This window comes from Strongylocentrotus purpuratus, unplaced genomic scaffold (assembly GCF_000002235.5).
Source record: "Strongylocentrotus purpuratus isolate Spur 01 unplaced genomic scaffold, Spur_5.0 spur5_scaffold_6, whole genome shotgun sequence".
NCBI classification, from domain to species: domain Eukaryota; kingdom Metazoa; phylum Echinodermata; class Echinoidea; order Camarodonta; family Strongylocentrotidae; genus Strongylocentrotus; species Strongylocentrotus purpuratus.
The window spans coordinates 32,436,444-32,461,413 of record NW_022145612.1 but is presented as its reverse complement, the minus strand read 5'-3'; the positions used below and the strand labels follow the sequence as shown (position 1 = coordinate 32,461,413).

The following is a 24,970-nucleotide window of genomic DNA, read 5'->3' as shown; positions in this document are numbered from 1 at the left end:
GAATGGTTTACACAACTCCCTCATTTGATTGCAGATGCTTGGGGATATGAAGTTTCTGGAGTCTCTCAGGGAGTATGACAAAGACAACATCCCTCCTGCAATCACAAAGAAGATCCGAGACCAGTATATCAACAATCCAGACTTCAAACCTGAAGTGGTCAAGAAGGTATCCTCTGCATGTGAAGGGCTGTGCAGCTGGGTTCGAGCCGTGGAGGTCTATGATAGAGTGGCCAAGGTAATTAATGCACATTCATGTTTCTTTTTTTTTTTATAGCTCGCCTGAGCCAAAGGCTCAAGTTTTCAAGATAGATCATGAAGTGTATAGATATGATTTCATACAGCAATGTTGGTATGGATTGTGGCCACAAATTGTAGGAATCGTTTTTATATTTGAAGAAATCCGAAATTTGTTTGAATGGAATACCTGCCCCTGCAGGGGACTTGGTAGCTGCACCCCTTAATGGCCCTACTGTTCTAATAAATCCTATGTTTCTGGTGCAAAGGAGATGGGAGCTAATCCCATATTGAGAGGCCTCTACTTTTATCGGCTCAGGTGATAATTATGTGGTGATGATTTTAATTTTCCTATAAAAATAAAAATGAAGGTATATGGACTAAAAGGTAGATCTCTGCTGAAGAGCCTTTGTTATTCGTTTCTTTCACGAATATAGAGTAGCTAGATCTAGAGTAGATAGGAACACACCAGCCCCAACAACTTTAACTTTTATTCATTAAAATCATCGGTTGTGAGCATGCCAGATGGCATTTTACCAGTTGAACAGTTTAACAAATTTTGTTTTATTTTCATACAGAAAACAGCAAGTTAAGTTTTCATTTTTGCTACGTTCCATTCGCTAGAGTTAGTATTAAGCCTCTTTTTATAATGTGACCTGGTTATGTAGGTGGTTGCCCCCAAGAAAGCACGTCTTCAGGAAGCGGAATCTAAACTAGAGGAGCAAGAAGGTCATCTCAATGAGAAAAGAGGTGTCTTGAAGGAGATCATGGGGAAACTACAAGCCCTGAACGATCAGCTATCTCGTAAAGAAGGAGAGAAGAAGGTAAGAAATGTTTTTGCTTTGCTCTTGGCCCTGTTCTGAAAGAAATAGCATATGATCTGAATCAATCATAACTCACCATAATAAATAACATTCTGTTCTTGTTTATCATATTATAATGTCCCTATGCGCTTCCAAAGAGCTTTGGAAATGATTACCCTAGCTTTACCTCCAACAGCCGTTATCAGCGCACAGTGCATTTCAAGGAATAATCCTACCAGGTACCCATTTACCTCACCTGGGTCGAGCATAGCAAATGTAGATCAATGTCTTGCCAAAAGACATCAGTGGCACGGCGGGACTCGAACCACGGACCTTGTGATCCACAGTCCGGTGACATACCCACTCAACCACGACAACACTTCACCACGAGTATGATATTCACTGAAAACCCAACCATAACATGTGAGGGATACACTCTGTTACATCCAGATGAATTGATGGTATTGTGTTTGATTCAGATCAATCACATACATGTATCTCTTTATAAGACCCTTTTCAATATCTTGCAATGATTATCCTACTTATTATGATCATGCTTTGCTAGCCAAGTTCAGGTTCATGGCAAGAATGAACATTCTCTCCTTATGTCTCAGTTGATTATTATTTGTTGAATGATATTCTAGATTATGATTCAAAGCCTACAGATCAAATGTATAGATTGACAAGTTGGATAAATCACTTATTTGCAAATCACTTGGATTCCATGATATATAGTATCTTAATCACGTTCTCATTGTGTGTATTCTGAAGGATTTGGAGGATAATATTGAGTTGACGAAGCTGAAACTGATCCGAGCTGAGAAGCTGATTGCTGGACTTGGAGGAGAGAAAGATAGATGGCTACAGGTAAGATAAAACCCATTAACAACTGTACAATCTAGAAACTTAAATTGTAAAAAAAGAGTAACATCATTTCAAGTTGTGTCATGGTATACTTTCTCACAGTACATTTGATCAAAGTGGATACAGTGAATGGCGAGAGATATATTACGAAGTTAGTGTTGTGTTAGAATTCTACTGAATGACAGTGAGCAGACAACACTTCTGAAAAATAACCAGTTTCAATCTGTTCAAAGGTTTAAATCAACATTTGTTTACTTTGTAGTAAAAAGAAATTAAGGCTTCAAAACATGTATATTTGCTGATTGCTGATTTATAGATAGCATTTTCTATAATATATCAATCTGTTTCCCCATGTACAGCTGACGGAGGAGCTGAGTGAGACATATATCAACATTGTGGGTGATGTGTTGTTATCAGCTGGTGTAGTCGCTTACCTCGGTCCATTCACATTGTCATTTAGACAGGTAAAACGATACACTATCATTTAGAATTATATTAACTACTTTCTTTTCTTTAGATTTTTGTAAAAGTTCTTGTCAATTTTTACAAAAATTTGCAATCTCCTGCATTTACAAGCACAAATTGTTCTTTAAAATGTTCAAGTTTGATGCTAATGACAATATTGTACATTTTTTTAACGCAAATTCAGTGCTGTGGTAGCTGTGTTTTACAATAGCACAAAGTTCAGTTGTTTAGTCAAGTATATGTGTGAGGTATATATATATATATATATATATATATATATATATGTCTTGTATTTTCCAAGAAGCCATGTAACATCAAGTTTCCTAGCAGTTCTATGTGAAAAGGAGCTGCTTAATTCTTGTTTAAAATGTACCAAGACTGATGGTTCTAATGTCACTGGGCAGTGTTTCACATGACTGGTGCCACATACATTTTCAGATGATGATCAGTCGGTGTTCACAAGTTTTAAGATAAAACACATTTTCATGAACAAAAAAGCACTAAAACAAAACTCTAACTTCTTTCATTTTGATTGCAGGAATGTCTGAAGGACTGGTATGATATGTGTGTGGAGAAGGATATTCCAGTATCTAGCGTCTTTTCTCTCTCTGCTACTCTTGGAGATCCGGTCAAAGTTCGCGATTGGCAGTTAGCAGGCTTACCTGTTGATAAGTAAGTTAGAATCAGTGAGAAACTCATTGAAGATTTCTATTCTCTGCACTCTTTCTATGGTTCAGTTTATAGAGAGTACCTTTCCCCCATATCAAACAATACAATTCATAGAAATACTTGAAAAAAGAATGCTGCCATTTAGTTGTCTGCCTTTGTTGTTTACTAGTTCTCATTTTATTGTGGTCCAAGGAACTTTAAAATATGATGTAGTACATAATGCTTTATGAAAATGAAAAGGAGACTGTTGAAATGTTGAAAGAATGATCAATCTGTCACATTCTAGCAAAAATATCAATTATTGTATGATACCTGGGCCCCATTGTGATTGATCAAGATAAATGATACGTCCTCTAATCAAGTGCAAGTTTGCAGTCTCTTATCTCTTTATACATGTATGTGCATAGTTGTGATTGACATCAAATGCAAATAACTTGCAATTAATCACAGCTGTTTATAAGACTGGGCCCTGCATGGAATATATTAATTGGAAGTTGTGGAATGTGCCACATGTATTCTACTTGACCAAAAACTACCAATACAGATAAACTTTATGATAGTATCAACTTATATTGTGTTTTTCACCCTCTAGCTTCTCGACTGACAATGCTTTGATAGTGACCAATGCCAACCGATGGCCTCTCATGATTGACCCTCAAGGTCAGGCCAATAAATGGGTCAAGAACATGGAGAAACCCAACAAGCTACAGGTCATTAAACTATCTGACCCCACCTACACAAGGACATTAGAGAATTGCATGCAGGTCAGTCAGAATTGTATTCTTGTCCTAGACAATAAATCTGTCTTTCCATAGAATATCACTTGTATTATTTATAATTATGTAAAAGTCTAGACACAGACTGTTTAGAGGAGAAATTGTGAGGTGCAACGAAAAGGTACCTTGATATTAAAAGAAAAGACTGGATGTTTCTAGTTTACCCGCACTATATTCAGTTGCTTTGTTAGTGGTAGTAAAATAATTCTCTCTCCCTCATCTTCATCATGTTCGAAATCATGGACACTAGCTCTGTATACATCGAGCTTCGATCTGCTGTCATGAAGTTTTCATATGCTTTATTTGAGTAAGTATATATATATATATAAGATTTCATATTCCTTTTTATTTTAATGTTTGCTTGATTATGTGTATATCACAGTTTGGTCAGCCATGTTTATTGGAGAATGTGGGTGAAGAATTGGACCCTGTCCTGGAACCACTGCTGCTGAAACAAACCTTCAAACAGGTGAGTAGAACTACTGAAATTGAAATAATATCATTCTTTTCTAAAGTCCTTGGAATATAATTGGAGAAGTTGTGTACTTGGGTTTCAAGTCTGTGATTTCTTGGCATTTAGTACATGTTCTCTATGTAATCTTGGTTAAAACTACAAGTCTTATGAAATTATCTGTGTTTCTAAAAATTATAGGAGAGCAGTGATTGATGAATGATGAATGTTTAAGCCTTGATTAATGATGTTGATTCCAATACCAGATTCTTATCCTACAATGAATAATTGAACCAAATAATTTTGTGTTTAATTTACGTGTGTCAAGTCTCATGAATTCCTCTGTATGTTTGTACAGAATGGTTTGGACTACATCCGCCTTGGTGATAATGTGGTAGAGTTCAGTCGAGATTTCAAGTTCTACATCACGACGAGGCTTCGGAATCCACACTACCTTCCTGAAGTCTCTGTCAAGGTGAGACAACGATCCTCCTATATGTTTTGTCCATTTTAACTAGAGTGTCCAGATTGTAGAACTTGGAACCGCATGGTCTTTCAATGATTGAAAATATATTTTGGATTCTTTATATAACGTATAAAGGGATTTTCAGCATTGAGCAGTTGAAATGATATTGGCAAAATTGACCACTGTTTCTTGGTCTTAAGCATAATGCAGTCACTAATACTGTATTTCGTGATGTCTTGCTTTTGGTGTAATAATTTTGTTCACATTTTCATTGATTTTACCTGAGCTTTTGAGACATTATATCTTATTGTCTGTTATAAACAAAAGAAAAGAGGAATTATCCTTCCTTGGTTTCAACTTTTTAAGATAAATGACACATTACAGATCTGTAAAATGTCTTAGTTTAAAAAAATGGTCCCCGCTTTTCGTCATAATTTTTCCAGGTGACTTTGCTGAACTTCATGATCACACCCCTTGGCTTAGAGGATCAGCTTTTGGGCTTGGTTGCAGCCAAAGAGAAGCCAGACCTAGAAGAGAAGAAGAACCAGCTCATCATTGAGAGTGCTAAGAACAAGAAACAACTCAAAGAGATTGAAGACAAGATTCTAGAGGTTGGTATTGTCACATTAAGTGTACTAGAAATGTGTTTTGTAATACAAATTTGACTAAAACTAGCATTTGTGAATATTTCCTTTTTGTTGCATGGATTTTCAACAGCATTCATTATTGCTTATCTATCTGAGATCAGTAGGTTTGTTTGGAATTTGAGATTAACTCACAATGTGTTTAGATTCGACAACGTTGACCAGAAAAAGAATGTTGAAAAGTAATGAAGTTATTTTCAAACCATCCACAATAGAGCAATTTTTGTTTGATCTACTTATAATGATCAAATAATATTTCTGTTTAGTCATAGATATGAAATACACCGATTGAATGCATTACCTTGTTCAGAGATTATACATTTGAATCTCATATTTTGGTATCTCTATATTTTTCTTCTTCAGGTTCTATCCTCATCTCAAGGGAACATCCTAGAAGATGAGACAGCCATTGAGATCTTGTCATCGTCCAAGGTCCTCTCCAAGGAGATCTCAGAGAAACAGGAGATTGCCAGCAAGACAGAGACTGAGATTGATGAGACGAGAGATGGATATAAACCGGTAAGAACATATGTGAACGGGTCTTATAATAATAATGATGATGATTCTTATACAGTGCATATTACATAATTATCTCTCTGCAGCTGAGATGAGAGAGAGAGATAGAGAGAGAGTGAGAAGAGGATAGACGTAACAAATATTGAGCTTTTACCGTTTATCACTTACAATTATTATATCAATTACAACATTCACATGTTTACTTTATGATTTAAGACTGGCATGATCTAAACTTAAACTGATTTAGTGAAGGACAACATTTTAGAGACGCTGGGAGATTGTTCCATAGTTCTGGTATGGCATCCTAGAAAGCATGGTGCCCATATGTTTTAGTAGATGTAACTATTAAAGGACATGAATGAATATTTTGAAGATGAACAGAGATTGCGAGTTGGTCGATGACTTGAACTACTATTTTGCAAATACATCTAGCAGTTATGTTTTACATACACGTAAAAACAAACAGTAGATGGCTTTTAATTTAAGTGTTCTTGCAGTGTTAGTACTATTTTTGTTACATCAGAATCTCTTTTTTTTTCTTCTTGTTTTCCTATATTACGAAACTCCATTTCCTTTGTTATTTGAAATTCATCAAATAATAAATAATAAATAATTACAGTGCTTATATAGCGCCTAACACTTACATAAAAGATAAAAGTACTAAGACGATTATTTTATTATTTTGTGGAAAGATTGGATTATGGTTTATACATTGTCAGTTTCCACTCCTTTCCATGCTGGTATCGAAAGATCAGGCTTAAATTTCTTCTTTCTCTATTAAAGATAATGGTGTATTTCATTTAAATTCATTGAATTAAATGACATCTAGACTGGAAATGGTGACTTATTGATAAGAATGAATTTGTCTATTTTTTGTCTGCAGGTTGCCAAACATTCATCGATACTCTTCTTCACAATCTCTGACCTAGCTAACATTGAGCCTATGTATCAGTACTCCTTAGCTTGGTTTATCAACCTCTATCTGCAGGTAAGATATATATGCATAAAAAATACACACACTTCAATACTTCAGCTACATATCATAAACATATTGAATTCTACTTCTAAAAGCCAGACTGCACTACTTGTAGCTACTTGTTCCCTCTAAACAGTCAACAATGCCTAAGCGGTACCCATTGGTCCCCCATGATCCCCTTTTTCTTATGTTAATTGAGAGCTGATTTGATGAGATATCCACCTGTCAGTGACCATGCAGGGAGGTTTAAAACTAGTGCAGACAGGCTTTAAGTATTCTTTCTCATAGTTATAATCCTTTTCAAATAATGAAATATTACTCTATCTTGAACACATAAATAGATTTGGTCATACATATGTATATGCTGCATCTTTAAATCACATCACATGAATTTGTCAATAATTAATTAAGTACCGTATATGATGAATGAATTGATGATGTATATGACATTTCTTCACTTCTCATAATCGCCGCTCAGTCTGTCTATGACACAAAAGGAATGACACCAGAAATGCTAGCGGAGATTCCAGTAAGTCTTGTGTTTCCATGTAGAGTGTGTTGAGGTGAAGGGAAGGAGTTTTCGGTGCTCACTATGCAATGTGACGGACTTCATGAGGTGGCAGACATGCTGGGGTTTTTTTTTGTTTTTGTTGCACTAATCAAGCTTTTATTTGTTGTTGAATATGTTTTGTCAGCACTCTTGATGGTGAAGGATAATACATCCTTTTTGTGTGTAACGCAGTGACATTAAAAGACGTTTTGATTGCTTTAACACCATGAAGTAATTTACTGTTTGGAAATGACACATGGTATAAGTTTGTATGCATTACTAAAAATGGAACTGTGTAGTAGATTTTGTTGAGCAGTCCTTGATTTGATAAATATTTATCTATGTAATCACTTTTGTTTAATGTGAATACCACAATTACTGATTTCATGATAGGTATGCCTTATATACCACATTTGGCTTAAGAAAAGGGGCAACATATCTATTTCTTATTTTAAGAAATAAATAATATTTTACCTTTTAACACACATTCTGAGATGTCATATTGAAGCATACAGCAAACTCACTGGCCGAAACAGCACTCACTGCACAATTTTTAGCACAATATTTGTATTTGCTTTTTTTTCTTCTTCAGAACCTTGTTGTATGGCACTTTTTTTATTCATTTATTTTTTTTAATTTTTTAATTTTATGTTTTATGTTTTATTATTATTATTATTATTATTATTATTATTATTATTATCATTATTATTAATATTATTATTATTATCTTCTTCTTTTTTTTGGGGGGGGGGGGGAGGGGGTGGGGGGCTTGGTTGCTTCTCTTTTATTCATATTTCTCATTTTCAAGCAGAATGTGGAAGTCAGAATTACACCTTTTCCCTTAATGGCCTTGCACAGACACTTGGCACCATAATATACTCTACTGCCTGAAACTGATGTATTAGTTGCCTCATCTTGATATGTTTACTAAATGAATGAAAGAAGATCAATTTTAAACTTGCATTTTACAACATTTATGGAATATTATATGAGACTTTGCCATATTTATTGAATGTATTGTTATAACCAAGAAGTAATTTCACAATCTCATTAATATTATGTGTATAGCCTTGTTGTTTGAAACCAAGGGCCTTGGTGCAATAGGACTACTAACCATTTTATAATGTACTAAAATGTTTGCTGTACTAAATGATGGTATTTATTGCTGCACATCAAGATAAAAATTAATGTTACAGTTTTATGTGTATACATTGAGGGATCATCTGATGGGATTGTGAAGAATGGTGACTATATTCTGGTTGAATTCTTGACAGTCCTAGGAGATGGTAGATCAGACTATGTTATTGTTAGTTATTTCATGTAGTATTCATATACTCAAGAAATGTTCATATAAAAAAGAAAATAGAAATTGCCTATATCTTTTATGAACAGAAGGGGAAAAAAGAGGAAATTGTTGGCAACCATTTTACAGTGCTTAACTTAAAGTGCAGTAGGATTGCAAGATGATGACTTTATTCTGGTTAGATATTACATGTAGATAGTATAAAACCTTATGTATATAGTTTATGATGTCTGTCATACTTGGTAGTCCACTATTGTCACAAGTTAAATGCCAGAATTTCTAATTGAATGCTGCTAACTATTTCTTACAGTCCATCAGTCTGAGTGAGCCGTCTAATGACCTTGAGAGACGTATCAAGAGCCTCAATGATCACTTCACATATAGCATCTATCAGAACGTATGCCGATCATTGTTTGAGACGGATAAGCTGCTCTTTTCATTCATACTCTGTATTGGCATTGCCAAGGGCAGGTAAGAACGTTGTTGTGTTTCATTAATATCACTATCTGTTCAGAATGATTTGTTACCTCTGAAGAAGTTTGTGACCTTCAATGTATAGATGGATTGTAAATATGTATGGTACATGTATATGCTGTGCAGTAATGGAGAAACTATTATTTAATGAGTGCATCATACATCCAATCACATACTGCATGTATGCACTATGAGGATAGAAGGGAAGCAGCAGTGATCAGTGTTTCAAGGATCTCAAGCTGAAAGTATTCTGTCACTTCTTGATTTGTTTGCTACACAAGTTTTGAAGTACAGTTTACCACATTTTTTTTTCTTCTTGCGTTGGTAGCCTACACATGATTTTTTTATGGCCATCCTTATTCCCATTATAGTGTTTTTTAATTTTGTTCTCTATTATACTGTATATTTTTTTTACACTCATATGTTTCATGTATTTATCTATGTATTTTTGATATATTTGCTGGAATAGAAATTAAAAAAATTATTGAATTAAATTGAAGAAAGTAGAGCACTGCAATGCCAAATGGACATATTATTTGATAATAAATGAGAATATAATGGTAAAGTATCTATAATGATAATGCTTTTCTTGAGAGTCCGTATCTGATATTGAACTCCTTTCATTTTGTTTTCAGAGGAGAGATTGACGATAGAGAATGGAGGTTCCTTCTCACTGGGGGTGTGGCTTTAGAGAATCCATTCCCTAACCCTGCTCCTAATTGGCTGTCGGACAAGTCATGGGCGGAGGTCGTCAGAGTCTCACAGCTTGACGCATTCGATGATTTCATGCTCAATTTCAGGAGTAATGTAAGTAATACTTGTAAAGTGAACAACTTATTGACTTGTGTTCGTAGGAGAAGGGAAATATGTATTGTATATTATTCTGAAAGAAATATAGTTTTTATACATGTACATGTATGAGCTGTGATGTTGTTGTGGCACATATTGCAATTCTTTACAAGGAAAATGTGGAGTAGCATGATTATAATTTTGTTTTTAACTCTGTATTAGGTTATCCATTGTATGAATGCATGAAGAAGTCAATGACGTATACGTCATTATCAACCCATCTGTCTTATAATATGCTTGTAAGAAACATTTTAGATTACCACAAGAAGAAAAATAGTTGCAAAAGTGCTGAACAATAGGCATCAATACCAAAAATCATGATTTAATTTACTACAGGCTGGGTGCTACAATATCACTGAGAATTCACCTATGGTTGAAATTGTCTTTTGGATGTGTATTTTTCCAGATCTTAGAATGGAAGAAGCTGTATGACTCACCATCACCTCACACCGATAAGATACCTGAACCTTGGGACCTTTCACTAAATGAGATGGAGAAACTTATCGTCCTGCGTATAATCAGACCAGATAAAGTAAGTTAACACTGTTCTAGTATTGCTCACTGGACCTCATCGCTGAATTTGTATAAATAAACATATATATAATGATAATAATGACATTAACGATAATGATGATGATGATGATGAAGATGATAATCTGGATTTACATAGCGCTTAAATACAAAGTACCATCTCTAAGCAGAAATTATTACCCCGGTAATGCGGTGGTCACAACCCGCCGTACTTGCAAGTGCGTGCTGTCTACGTGCAAAAACGTGGGCAAAATTTGGGTATCCGTACGTGGTGATTACTGCCTCCGTACGGATTTGGGAGCACGTAGACACACCGTAGCACTATTAGTGCACGAGGAACTTTCGCTGCATTCGGGCTGCGTTCGGGCTACCGATTCACCCCCCCCCCCCAGTGCGTGTGACATGTGTTGCCGGTACTCCCCACTGACCTCTACACCCTTTGCCACTCCTAGCTCCCTACGTTCTCAGAAAAACGTGGGGGCCGTGGCCTTCCCAAAAACCGTACGGACTAAAAACACGCACGATCGGTTGTGACCAACGCTTCATCAGATTCATTCATGCACAATGTACACCATTTCCACTCTCATGATCACATGATCACACTCAGTTGTATCAAGTTTAGTCTAATAAGTAGAATCATAAACTATTCTAATATCCAAGAATTAATTGACACTCTCCTGTAAACATATTTGCAAAGATCAGTTATTGATATCAGCTTGGCATATATAGCATCAGCACAATGTTAACTATGTAATAATAATAAATAATAATAATAATAGCCTAATAGTCCACTCCAAATTTTATTAAACCGAAACGGAAATTCTTTTTGCCCAATTGATCGTGAGCCCGGCAGCCACTGAGCAGCGCCAGATCGACGTTGCTCTATCCCTTATTGTTGAACGCCAAACAAGGTAGCAACAACTCCCATCTTTTAACGTCTTTTGGTATGACGCGGCCGGGGTTCGAACCCACGACACTTCAAGAAGCTGTGAGATAATAATCAGACATGTATTTATCAGCAGCAATAATTTGACATGTTGATGTCACACGCTCTATTCATCATTTTCATTACCAGATGGTACCAGCTGTCCAAAACTTCATCATCAAGGCGATGGGTCAAGCCTACATCGAACCTCCGACCTTTGACCTTGCTAAGAGCTATGTCGACTCCTCCTACTTCACTCCTCTCATCTTTGTGCTTTCCCCTGGAGCTGATCCTATGAACGTTCTCATGAAGTTTGCTGTGGAAAAAGGTAGGATCTCAAATGATACCAATTGCATCATTTTGAGGTATATTTAAGACAGATATGAATTCAATCTGGTTTTAGTCGGGTCAAAATATGGTTTGTCCCCCCAAAATTGCAACAAAAGGTTTTCAACAGTTTCTAGTAGTATTCAACCTCAGGAATAACATACTAAAAGTATACAAAAATGGAAGGTTCAGAAAGATGTTATTCTCAAGATGGCTTCCAAGATGGCCACCGATACCTAAAAATGGCCATAAATCACTTATTATCTTCTTTTTTCATTACAAAATGTTATTTTTCAATTTATAAACAATGTCTTTGTATCTTGACATAAGATATGCATTAAGAATATTTATGTACCTCAGTATTTATGTTTCTTAATCAACATTTCCAAATCTTTTTAATTACCCTATTCACAACACAGAATTTGGTAGATGCACACAACTAATGTATATAATAATGATTAGCCTTAAACAGTAGCAACTAAACAGAACTGAACATTTTAATTCTATTTTTGATACTGACATCAAATTTAGTAACGTATGATCTTGTTAATGGTTTTGATTTGTTGGTACTAGATAATTGTAGGTATCTCTTGTGTGGTGTGTGCATGTTATATTTGGAGGGCATGTGTTTTTCATGGTGCATGCTGTAACTAAAATATTAACAGTGGGTCCTGTTTCAATACAAGATACGGAAAGGCTGAAGAGCTGTTTGATACTATGAAGTTAAGTATTGAATTTCATATTGAGTGATTTAGGAGATGCAGTAATGTTAATCTATTGACTACTGAATTCATTAATTCCCTGAGGCTTAATACATTAGCCACCTGGTTCCCGTACGCAAAGGGTTGATATGTTTCAATATGGGATGCAAAGAGGAAAGAGTTCTTGCCAGGAAGTGTTAAAGTCAAAGTTGACAGAGATGACAAATATGCCAAGCAGCTTCTAACAATTTGAAATGAGTTGTTTGACACTTGCAGATTTGCAACAATAATACATGACATGTATTAGTAATCATTATATACACAAAATACAAATCAAACCATATTTCACTCATTTAGTCATTTGATGTATGTCATGATATAGGTCTTATGGTTTAGGCATGCGTGGATGCAGACTGCTGTAAAACCAGAAACCTTTGCATGTAAGAAACTTTGAAAAATTGGTGAGTGGTCTAGATGTGCAAAGGTTTCATGCCCCCAAATAATTGAAGAGCTTCACAAAATTATTGAAAGATTTGTGTTGCGTAAGTGGTTGTTGTTTATTTTGTACAAATTTCTGGTTTTACATTAAGTAGATGAACTAAATCTTTATGATTTATTTATTTGATGCATGCCACTATATATATGTGTTTGATGATGACTGTGTGTTAATAAACAGGTTTCCTGAAGCCACCAAAACAAGACTCCATGTCTGTCAAATCCAACATGAGTCGCGCAACGAGCAGTCTTGAGCTGCTTGCTCACAGGAAGACACCAGATGCGTCTACTCTTCTTGATTCAATGAACGAAGGTGATGAGGGTGGAGAAGAAGAGATGACAGAGGGTGGAGGAGATACATCTTCTTTACTTCATGAAACATCAGAGCAGCTTAGAGATGGTAGTACAGAGAATCTAGAGCATGCGCTGACCCATCAAAATCGGCCGCTCCATGTATCTCACACTAATAAGGGCAAAAAACACAAGTTGCTGCACCCTTCTAACCTTCATGGTGACCCCAAGATGAAAGCTTTGAGCTTGTAGAAGATGATCTGGTCAATATCAGTATCCCTGATAGACGTGTCCTTTCAGCTATTCCTGAAGCAGACAGTGTCTTTGACTCTGACGCTGAACAAAACATTGATACCCCTTCACCAAGCAACCCCAATCCTGTACATCCTCCCAATTACCAAAGCAACACACCCCTCGTGGACACCACCACATTCCCAAACTCACCCCATCTTGCAACCCCTTCCCCAAACACACCCCTGCACGGCACCCCTTCCCCAATCCCACCCTATCACCTGTCTGAGAGTAAGGAGGATGAGCCACACCTTGTTGCTTCTGATCTTGGAGATGGTGAGATGCGGACAGAGGATGATCCCTATAATCCTGTAGAAGCTGCTGGATTAGAGTACCTCGCCGACAGGAATCGTCACCGAAGAAAATCCAAGATCTTCCGATCATCTCTCGTCCGATCTCTCAGTAGTATGTCATGCACAACCTTTCCTCCCACGTACCTTCATCCTATCTACCCTCATATGTTCTATTCAACTTGTTCATTTCTACTTGGGGTCTATTCCTTCTTGAATTTGTGGAACACTTTTGAGTCAGCTTACCTTGCAAAGCAACTTTATTGAGATCATTGATCACATTTCTGTCATCATTGAGTTGATATTTCCTGCTCTTATGTATTTGCATGTTTACTTGTTTCTGCATATGATTATTTCGTCTTTATCTTTGTTCAATGTTATCATATGATGTCCTTATGTAAAGTATTGTATTTGATTTGAATAAATTCAAACAAAATAAAAGTATACTCTGGATTAAATTCAAACAGTATTGAATTTAACACAACTAGGCAATCTGAAAGTATGCTATATTTTCTAAACAATGCCCATCTACACGCAAAAGTAATATTACCAGTGTGGTTATTAAGCAAAACATCCCACCTTTTCCATGGCAACAGTATTATATAAAGTTATAAAATACATATATGCATAAATCTTCTTCCCAATTTTATCAAAGCACATCAAAGTATTGTTATGACACATGTGAGGGAATATACAAATATTTGTTTTCCGAGCATTCTATTGATTTTTTCTTCTTCAATTAACCACATTTGTTCCCATTAAAGTGAAGATATTTAGATTTCTTGAAAAAATATTTTCAGTTCTGTTTGTTTTATATTTCTTGATGATTACTGAATCATAATTAATCAAGGTCACAACTACAAACAATATAAAGAAAAAACAAAAACAAAAACTTGTGCATAAGCTTGAAGAGATGAACCCATTTAAAATTTAATCATTCAACATCACAGATCGTATATTTGTTTGTATAAGTCTATATACTCATTATTCTTTTCATCTAATGCAGGAGTTTCTATTCATTTTCTCTTTTCCATTTCTAGTTTTGTATACTTCACATTGTGCATTTCTACGGCAGGCTTCGTATCCTCTTGATGACCAAACAAGTTTACATTTTATAATTCATTTTGTTTCTAATTTCTCTTTTGACTCATTTATCACATCAGCAGTATACTTTGGTTTTATTTTTCTTACAGCTTTATTCTGGCAGAATGCAGATTATCACTTAACTTTTTGTACACGCATATTCTTCAGGCAGGCTTCAATCAAGCTGCATGTTGTTGCATGTGATGATTATTAATGGAGAACTAACGCTAGATATATTGCACCAATAACGATTTTAATCCCTGTGTGCACTAACGTTGTTCATCATCTTTATCCATAGTGTATCGTAACAAGATGTGTGTGTGTGTGTGTGGGAGATACTAATTGCATGGTAGTTTGACCCATGCTTGCACACGCTAGTGCTACAAGTGTGTTCTTACCAAGTTAATGTACCGGTACTTATTTTCTGGCAGTGTGATCGGGTTACTAACATTAGTTTAGATAAAATGTTAAAGTTTACTTGTTATGTGTGTTTAATACGATAGCAGTAGACCAATATGTTTTCATTTAAACATTTTGATGTTTATTTATACCTAGTTGTAGTTACTTTTTTCATTTTAATATGGGGCTTTAACTTTAATTATACTTTTGAATGTGTTTTCATATACAGGTTTTTTAAAATAATGAAATTAAGAGAGAAAACTGAAAAAAGAGGGAGGGGGAGTTTGTAATCCTTTTATCTTTTTTAGAATGGAATATTATATATAGAATATTCAACATCAACATTACAGTCAGAGCAGAATTTAATACTTTTTTAACATGTATGTTATTGGTGTAGGAAAAAGGGAAAAGTATTAGAAGATAAATCAAAACATGTTTGTACACACATGAAGACAGGTGGAATAATTTATATATCGTCGCTGTTTTCACGAAGTGACGGTAGTGAAAAAAAATTGCATTCACTTTGCGTTACGATTTTCCTCACTACCGTCACTTCGTGAAAACAAGGACGATATGTTGATATGTCGATGTATGAGAGATAGCTGAATGAGGGGTAGCTGTATGCATACTAAAGCAATTTGAATGTTTTCTCTATCTAGGTATGGGAGGTAATGGTATGGCGACTGTATCCCTCGGACAAGGGCAAGGTCCTATTGCTGCCAAGATGATCAATGAGGTAAGATAGATATTCTGAAGGAGATTTACTTGGATAGACATACTTTACTAAACAAATAATAACACAATGCTATACTTCATTCTCAATAAGTCGGTACAGTATATTGATTTTTAAATAGGTGAATTTTTTCTTTAATATTTAAAGAACAGCAGTTGTTATTTACATGAAATACATTTATAGATTTTATAAACTTAAAGATAAACTTGAGTTATGGTAAAAGAAAGAAAATGAATTCTCACAGAATCAAACAAAACTTACACTGAATGTTCAAGATTACAAATAAATGTCATTTGCCAAAAATTTTTGGTAGAAAATGTATACTGACTGACTGAAAAATGAGCATAGAAAGATAAGGAAATCAAGGTAAGTAGCCCTGACACCATTTGTGTAGGTAGTCTAATATACATCTTTCTGTGTACAGTGCTTGTTACTTTACCAAGACTGGGCCAAATTTATTATGATTTTGATGACTCCAGAACCTTGCAGTACACACCAATACTTACATGCTACATGATCAACTTTTTTCTGATCCATTCCACACCTTTTCTTTCACAATGCAATGGCATGACTAGAACTCATCTTTGTCTTTAATGTTTCCTTTTCTATTACATTTATCTGTACCTGTATTTCTATGTAGTATGGAAGAGACATGAATCTTCCTTTCAGAAACATGGAATGAATATAACCTCTTTGGCACATTACATTGTAATACTGAAGATGTCTCATTGTGGTTGTGATGTATCAATCCTCATCTTTGATTTGATCCTCTCCAGGCTGTAGAGCATGGTACCTGGGTAGTGCTTCAGAACTGTCACTTGGCGTTGTCATGGTTACCAACCCTAGAGAAGATCTGCGAGGAGTTGATCACGGACAGCGAGAAGACCCGTCCTTCCTTCCGTCTGTGGCTGACCAGCTACCCGACCCCGACCTTCCCTGTCTCCATCCTCCAGAATGGCATCAAGATGACCAATGAACCTCCCAAGGGTCTCAGGGCTAACCTGCTTAGGTCTTACCTTAATGATCCTATATCAGATCCAGAGTTTTTCAATGGATGCACCAAACCAGACGTAAATATTATTTTTTTCATTTTTTCTGTAGATAATTATAGATTAGGATGAGATATGATTAGATTAACCAGGTCAGCTAGGAACTTTTTTTCATCCATCCATAATATTATTTTTATTATCTGAGAGTTTTTGTTATCTGACTAGAATATTTAGATGTGCTTGTGTCAGGTATATATACTAGAGAAGTGATGGAGGAGTTTCAAAGTGTGTTAAAACAATTGCAATTACAATTTAATTGTACGAAAAAAGCAGGTAGTAGGAGCAGTAGATGACACAAATAAAAAAAAGGGAGGAGACAAGAAAATGGCAGTAGTTTGATGCATGCGAACTTGATGAAGCTAATATCAAAATCTATTGAACATGAGTTGATAGTAACAAATTTGTATGATGTTTTCTTTTACAGTTATGGAAGAAGCTACTGTTCAGCCTTTGTTTCTTCCATGCCTTGGTTCAAGAGAGAAGGCAGTTTGGACCTCTTGGTTGGAACACACCGTATGAGTTCAACGAATCAGATCTTAGGATTAGTGTTAGACAACAGCAGGTAAGCTTACCTAAATCATCCTGGATGTTTTTTTCTTTTATATGCCTCCGTTACGAATTATCCGGGGCATTATGTTTTCGGTTGTCCGTCCATCTGTACTTGACGAGTTTGCGATGGTATGCTTGTGTGTTTAGTTTTACGTATGAGATATCCTTGTGTGTCACTTTAGACTTGTGTGTCTAGCCACACAAGAAAACTATCATATTCAGTGTCTAAGATGTCTGACATGTCATTTCTAATCAACTAAGATTTAGTCACACAAGAAAAGTTTCTCCCAAAAAAAGACCAAAATAAATGTCCAAATTTTAGAGAGGGGTTGTGTCCAAGTAGCAAAACGGAATAGTGCCATCTACAGTTGACATCCAGGTAGCTAGGTACTATGCGCATCTGCAGTACTTGTGTGTGTGACTTGTTAGTGTGTAGTATTTGTAAGCAAAGTAGTAGGCAGTGTATGGCTCTGTGTGTGTGTGTGTGTGTCATGGGTGGATGGTTTTGTGTGTGCAGTGTACATAATACATGTAATGTTTTTTTATGCCACACAAGCCTTAATTTTCTTGAATTGGACAGGGATAGACAATAATGTCGTTCTGCCACACTAGCCTTAATTTTCATGACTTGGACAGAGGTATATAATACATGTAATGTCTTTCTGCCACACAAGCCCTAATTTTCTTGACTTGGACAGGGGAAGATAATAATGTCTTTCTGACACACAAGCCTTAATTTTCTTGACTTGGACTGGGGTAGATAATAATGTCTTTCTGCCACACAAGCCTCTATTTTCTTGACTTGGACAGGGGTAGACAATAATGTCTTTCTGCCACACAAGCCTTAATTTTCATGACTTGGACTGGGGTAGATAATAATGTGTTTCAGCCACACAAGCCCTAATTTTCTTGACTTGGACAGGGGTAGACAATAATGTGTTTCTGCCACACAAGCCTTAATTTTCTTGACTTGGACAGGGGTAGACAATAATGTCGTTCTGCCACACAAGCCTTAATTTTCATGACTTGGACAGAGGTATATAATGCATGTAATGTCTTTCTGCCACACAAGCCCTAATTTTCTTGACTTGGACACGGGAAGATAATAATGTCTTTCTGACACACAAGCCTTAATTTTCTTGACTTGGACTGGAGTAGTTAATAATGTCTTTCTGCCACACAAGCCTCAATTTTCATGACTTGGACAGAGGTATATAATACATGTAATGTCTTTCTGCCACACAAGCCCATTATTTTCTTGACTTGGACTGGGGTAGATAATAATGCCTTTCTGCTACACAAGCCCTAAGTTTCTTGACTTGGACAGTGGTTCAGGTATATAATCGAGTAATGTTTTTATGCCACACAAGCCTTAATTTTCTTGACTTGGACTGGGGTAGACAATAATGTCTTTCTGACACACAAGCCTTAATTTTCTTGACTTGGACTGGAGTAGTTAATAATGTCTTTCTGCCACACAAGCCTTAATTTTCATGACTTGGACAGAGGTATATAATACATGTAATGTCTTTCTGCCACACAAGCCCATTATTTTCTTGACTTGGACTGGGGTAGATAATAATGCCTTTCTGCCACACAAGCCCTAATTTTCTTGACTTGGACAGTGGTTCAGGTATATAATTGAGTAATGTTTTTATGCCACACAAGCCTTAATTTTCTTGACTTGGACTGGGGTAGACAATAATGTTTTTCTGCCACACAAGCCTTAATTTTCTTGACTTGGACTGGGGTAGATGACAATATCTTTCTGACACACAAGCCTTAATTTTCATGACTTGGACAGAGGTATATAATACATGTAATGTTTTTTTTATGCCACACAAGCCCTAATTTTCTGGACTTGAACAGGGGTAGACAATAATGTCTTTCTGCCACCCAAGCCTTAATTTTCTGGACTTGGACAGGGGTAGACAATAATGTCTTTCTGTCACACAAGCCTTAATTTTCTTGACTTGGACTGGAGTAGATAATAATGTCTTTCTGCCACACAAGCCTTAATTTTCATGACTTGGACAGAGGTATATAATACATGTCGTTCTGCCACACTAGCCTTAATTTTCATGACTTGGACAGAGGTATATAATACATGTAATGTCTTTCTGCCACACAAGCCCTAATTTTCTTGACTTGGACAGGGGAAGATAATAATGTCTTTCTGACATACAAGCCTTAATTTTCTTGACTTGGACTGGGGTAGATAATAATGTCTTTCTGCCACACAAGCCTCTATTTTCTTGACTTGGACAGGGGTAGACAATAATGTCTTTCTGCCACACAAGCCTTAATTTTCATGACTTGGACTGGGATAGATAATAATGTGTTTCAGCCACACAAGCCCTAATTTTCTTGACTTGGACAGGGGTAGACAATAATGTGTTTCTGCCACACAAGCCTTAATTTTCTTGACTTGGACAGGGGTAGACAATAATGTCGTTCTGCCACACAAGCCTTAATTTTCATGACTTGGACAGAGGTATATAATGCATGTAATGTCTTTCTGCCACACAAGCCCTAATTTTCTTGACTTGGACACGGGAAGATAATAATGTCTTTCTGACACACAAGCCTTAATTTTCTTGACTTGGACTGGAGTAGTTAATAATGTCTTTCTGCCACACAAGCCTCAATTTTCATGACTTGGACAGAGGTATATAATACATGTAATGTCTTTCTGCCACACAAGCCCATTATTTTCTTGACTTGGACTGGGGTAGATAATAATGCCTTTCTGCTACACAAGCCCTAAGTTTCTTGACTTGGACAGTGGTTCAGGTATATAATCGAGTAATGTTTTTATGCCACACAAGCCTTAATTTTCTTGACTTGGACTGGGGTAGACAATAATGTCTTTCTGACACACAAGCCTTAATTTTCTTGACTTGGACTGGAGTAGTTAATAATGTCTTTCTGCCACACAAGCCTTAATTTTCATGACTTGGACAGAGGTATATAATACATGTAATGTCTATCTGCCACACAAGCCCTAATTTTCTGGACTTGGACAGGGGTAGACAATAATGTCTTTCTGCCACACAAGCCTTAATTTTCTGGACTTGGACAGGGGTAGATAATAATGTCTTTCTGTCACACAAGCCTTAATTTTCTTGACTTGGACTGGAGTAGATAATAATGTCTTTCTGCCACACAAGCCTTAATTTTCTTGACTTGGACTGGAGTAGTTAATAAGGTCTTTCTGCCACACAAGCCTTAATTTTCATGACTTGGACAGAGGTATATAATACATGTAATGTTTTTTTTATGCCACACAAGCCCTAATTTTCTGGACTTGGACAGGGGTAGACAATAATGTCTTTCTGCCACACAAGCCTTAATTTTCTGGACTTGGACAGGGGTAGATAATAATGTCTTTCTGTCACACAAGCCTTAATTTTCTGGACTTGGACAGGGGTAGACAATAATGTCTTTCTGTCACACAAGCCTTAATTTTCTTGACTTGGACTGGGGTAGATGACAATATCTTTCTGACACACAAGCCTTAATTTTCATGACTTGGACAGAGGCATATAATACATGTAATTTTTTTTTTATGCCACACAAGCCCTAATTTTCTGGACTTGGACAGGGGTAGATAATAATGTCTTTCTGTCACACAAGCCTTAATTTTCTTGACTTGGACTGGAGTAGATAATAATGTCTTTCTGCCACACAAGCCTTAATTTTCATGACTTGGACAGAGGTATATAATACATGTAATGTCTTTCTGCCACACAAGCCCATTATTTTCTTGACTTGGACTGGGGTAGACAATAATGTCTTTCTGCCACACAAGCCCTAATTTTCTTGACTTGGACAGTGGTACAGGTATATAATACATGTAATGTTTTTATGCCACACAAGGGTTAGTCTTCTTGACTTGGACAGGGGTAGACAATAATGTCTTTCTGCCACACAAGCCTTAATTTTCATGACTTGGACAGGGGTAGATAATAATGTCTTTCTGCCACACAAGCCTTCATTTTCATGACTTGGACAGGGGTAGATAATAATGTGTTTCTGCCACACAAGCCTTAATTTTCTTGACTTGGACAGGGGTAGACAATAATGTCTTTCTGCCACACAAGCCTTAATTTTCTTGACTTGGACTGGAGTAGTTAATAATGTCTTTCTGTCACACAAGCCTTAATTTTCTTGACTTGGACTGGGGTAGACAATAATGTCTTTCTGCCACACAAGCCTTAATTTTCTTGACTTGGACAGAAGTAGATAATAATGTCTTTCTGTCACACAAGCCTTAATTTTCTTGACTTGGACTGGAGTAGATAATAATGTCTTTCTGCCACACAAGCCTTAATTTTCATGACTTGGACAGAGGTATATAATACATGTAATGTCTTTCTGCCACACAAGCCTTAATTTTCTTGACTTGGACAGGGGTAGATAATAATGTCTTTCTGCCACACAAGCCTTAATTTTCTTGACTTGGACAGGGGTAGATAATAATGTCTTTCTGTCACACAAGCCTTAATTTTCTTGACTTGGACAGGGGTATATAATACATGTAATGTTTTTATGCCACACAAGCCTTAATTTTCTTGACTTGGACTGGAGTAGACAATAATGTCTTTCTGCCACACAAGCCTTAATTTTCTTGACTTGGACTGGAGTAGACAATAATGTTTTTATGCCACACAAGCCTTAATTTTCTTGACTTGGACAGGGGTAGGCAATAATGTCTTTCTGTCACACAAGCCTTAATTTTCTTGACTTGGACAGGGGGACAATAATGTCTTTCTGCCACACAAGCCTTAATTTTCATGACTTGGACAGAGGTATATAATACATGTAATGTCTTTCTGCCACACAAGCCCATTATTTTCTTGACTTGGACTGGGGTAGATAATAATGCCTTTCTGCCACACAAGCCCTAATTTTCTTGACTTGGACAGTGGTTCAGGTATATAATCGAGTAATGTTTTTATGCCACACAAGCCTTAAATTTCTTGACTTGGACTGGGGTAGACAATAATGTTTTTCTGCCACACAAGCCTTAATTTTCTTGACTTGGACTGGGGTAGATGACAATATCTTTCTGACACACAAGCCTTAATTTTCATGACTTGGACAGAGGTATATAATACATGTAATGTTTTTTTTATGCCACACAAGCCCTAATTTTCTGGACTTGGACAGGGGTAGACAATAATGTCTTTCTGCCACACAAGCCTTAATTTTCTTGACTTGGACAGGGGTAGATGATAATGTCTTTCTGTCACACAAGCCTTAATTTTCTTGACTTGGACAGGGGTAGGCAATAATGTCTTTCTGCCACACAAGCCCTAATTTTCTTGACTTGGACAGGGGTAGATAATAATGCCTTTCTGCCACACAAGCCCTAATTTTCTTGACTTGGACAGTGGTTCAGGTATATAATCGAGTAATGTTTTTATGCCACACAAGCCTTAAATTTCTTGACTTGGACTGGGGTAGACAATAATGTTTTTCTGCCACACAAGCCTTAATTTTCTTGACTTGGACTGGAGTAGATAATAATGTCTTTCTGCCACACAAGCCTTAATTTTCATGACTTGGACAGAGGTATATAATACATGTAATGTCTTTCTGCCACACAAGCCCATTATTTTCTTGACTTGGACTGGGGTAGATAATAATGCCTTTCTGCCACACAAGCCCTAATTTTCTTGACTTGGACAGTGGTTCAGGTACATAATCGAGTAATGTTTTTATGCCACACAAGCCTTAATTTTCTTGACTTGGACTGGGGTAGATGACAATATCTTTCTGACACACAAGCCTTAATTTTCATGACTTGGACAGAGGTATATAATACATGTAATGTTTTTTTATGCCACATAAGCCTTAATTTTCTTGACTTGGACAGGGGTAGATAATAATGTCTTTTTGGCACACAAGCCTTAATTGTCTTGACTGGGACAATTAGGGTAGATGATGATTATGATGTATTTTTTTTGCACACAAACTTTACTTTTTGTGACTTTGACAGGTATAGATGATTTGGTATCATCCTGCTACACAAGCCTTAAATTGCAATACAAAGTTTTGGTATGTGGTCGTGAATTTGGTTCAAATGAACATATTGGAAGCATATGCGATCCTACAATATTCACTGATTGTTGTCGCGGTCGAAATCGACTCGAAAGTTATGAAATTGTAAATAATAAACACTTTATGTTGTATAGCTCCTTCTCAAGGTCAAGATATTAATTAAGCTATAAAACAATGTTTCTTGACTATAATCGACTGAAAAGCTATTCCCGTTCGGAAATTATATACAACTACATATTCTGAGATGTTCATGGTCGCATCTACCATTGTACGGCCGTAGGAGCTATTTGAAATTTATCAAAATTTACCGGGAGCACCGGTAAATCTTAATATTCAATTTTTCTTGAAAGCAGATGTGTTTTAAGGGTTAAAATTACTAGTGCTTTTAATACATCCACATCCACAGGGGCATCCAAATATATCAAAATTGTAAAGATTCACTATCCACCCATTTTCCAAAATTTCCCAAAACTTTGTAATACCTTTAATTAATTTCATGACTTTGACAGGCATGGATTATTATACAAATAATGAATGGTTATGAGTTCAATAGTACAAATATTTTCATGAGTTGAATAGAATTAATGTTAATCTTTCAACGAATGAAAATATATCGCACTATTAAACGAATGAAAAACATTCATTATTTGTTTTATACAACATTGAAGAAGATCTAATAGAACGTTAATCAACAAATTATGCTTTACTCCTTATATTAAAGATAAATTAAAGTTGGAGTCGAGTGAGCCTTCTCGATTACATTCAGATTGCCTTTGCGTCAGATACACGCAGGGATACGCGCAGGGCAGAAAGTCTGGCCCGTAATACACAAAAATCCGGCCCGTACTGACTTTACACACCGGAGATATAGAGGGGTGCTTTCAAACAGAGGGAAATGCGTACACGTACCCTAGATAACACTGAGTGGGGGGGGGGGGGGGGGGGGGAGAGTCGGGTGAGAAAGATGGAAAGACAAGGAAATGGCGCTTAGTGACAGTAACTTTCGAGCCACGGAATCAAAGTTAAACGTTAAAACAGCCCCTGCGCTGTAAAGTCAATTTTGTAATTAACGGTAGGGGGGCCGCTTCACAACTCTTATTTTGCTCTTCATTTGGCCTCAGCTCATATAAACTCGCTTGAGCTTGTATTTGAGCTCATGTTGGTAGTAATCATGGACAGGGGCGGCGATCCTGGGCCCGA

At 36.4% G+C, this 24,970-nt stretch overlaps 1 protein-coding gene across 1 annotated transcript in view; it reads left to right on the top strand.

The window, feature by feature from the left end:
• The window catches only part of LOC105447200 (dynein heavy chain 3, axonemal-like), an 87,235-nt gene that overhangs the window by 44,962 nt on the left and 17,303 nt on the right, over nucleotides 1-24,970 (top strand). The window contains exons 48-65 of the mRNA XM_031000301.1: nucleotides 35-235; nucleotides 903-1,058; nucleotides 1,809-1,904; nucleotides 2,261-2,365; nucleotides 2,905-3,038; nucleotides 3,628-3,799; nucleotides 4,194-4,280; nucleotides 4,621-4,737; nucleotides 5,172-5,339; nucleotides 5,736-5,891; nucleotides 6,772-6,876; nucleotides 9,028-9,188; nucleotides 9,827-9,998; nucleotides 10,447-10,572; nucleotides 11,647-11,824; nucleotides 16,033-16,109; nucleotides 16,883-17,176; nucleotides 17,580-17,717. Of these exons, the coding sequence (XP_030856161.1) occupies nucleotides 35-235; nucleotides 903-1,058; nucleotides 1,809-1,904; nucleotides 2,261-2,365; nucleotides 2,905-3,038; nucleotides 3,628-3,799; nucleotides 4,194-4,280; nucleotides 4,621-4,737; nucleotides 5,172-5,339; nucleotides 5,736-5,891; nucleotides 6,772-6,876; nucleotides 9,028-9,188; nucleotides 9,827-9,998; nucleotides 10,447-10,572; nucleotides 11,647-11,824; nucleotides 16,033-16,109; nucleotides 16,883-17,176; nucleotides 17,580-17,717 (2,643 nt within the window). The remainder of the gene's footprint in view (nucleotides 1-34; nucleotides 236-902; nucleotides 1,059-1,808; nucleotides 1,905-2,260; nucleotides 2,366-2,904; nucleotides 3,039-3,627; nucleotides 3,800-4,193; nucleotides 4,281-4,620; nucleotides 4,738-5,171; nucleotides 5,340-5,735; nucleotides 5,892-6,771; nucleotides 6,877-9,027; nucleotides 9,189-9,826; nucleotides 9,999-10,446; nucleotides 10,573-11,646; nucleotides 11,825-16,032; nucleotides 16,110-16,882; nucleotides 17,177-17,579; nucleotides 17,718-24,970) is intronic.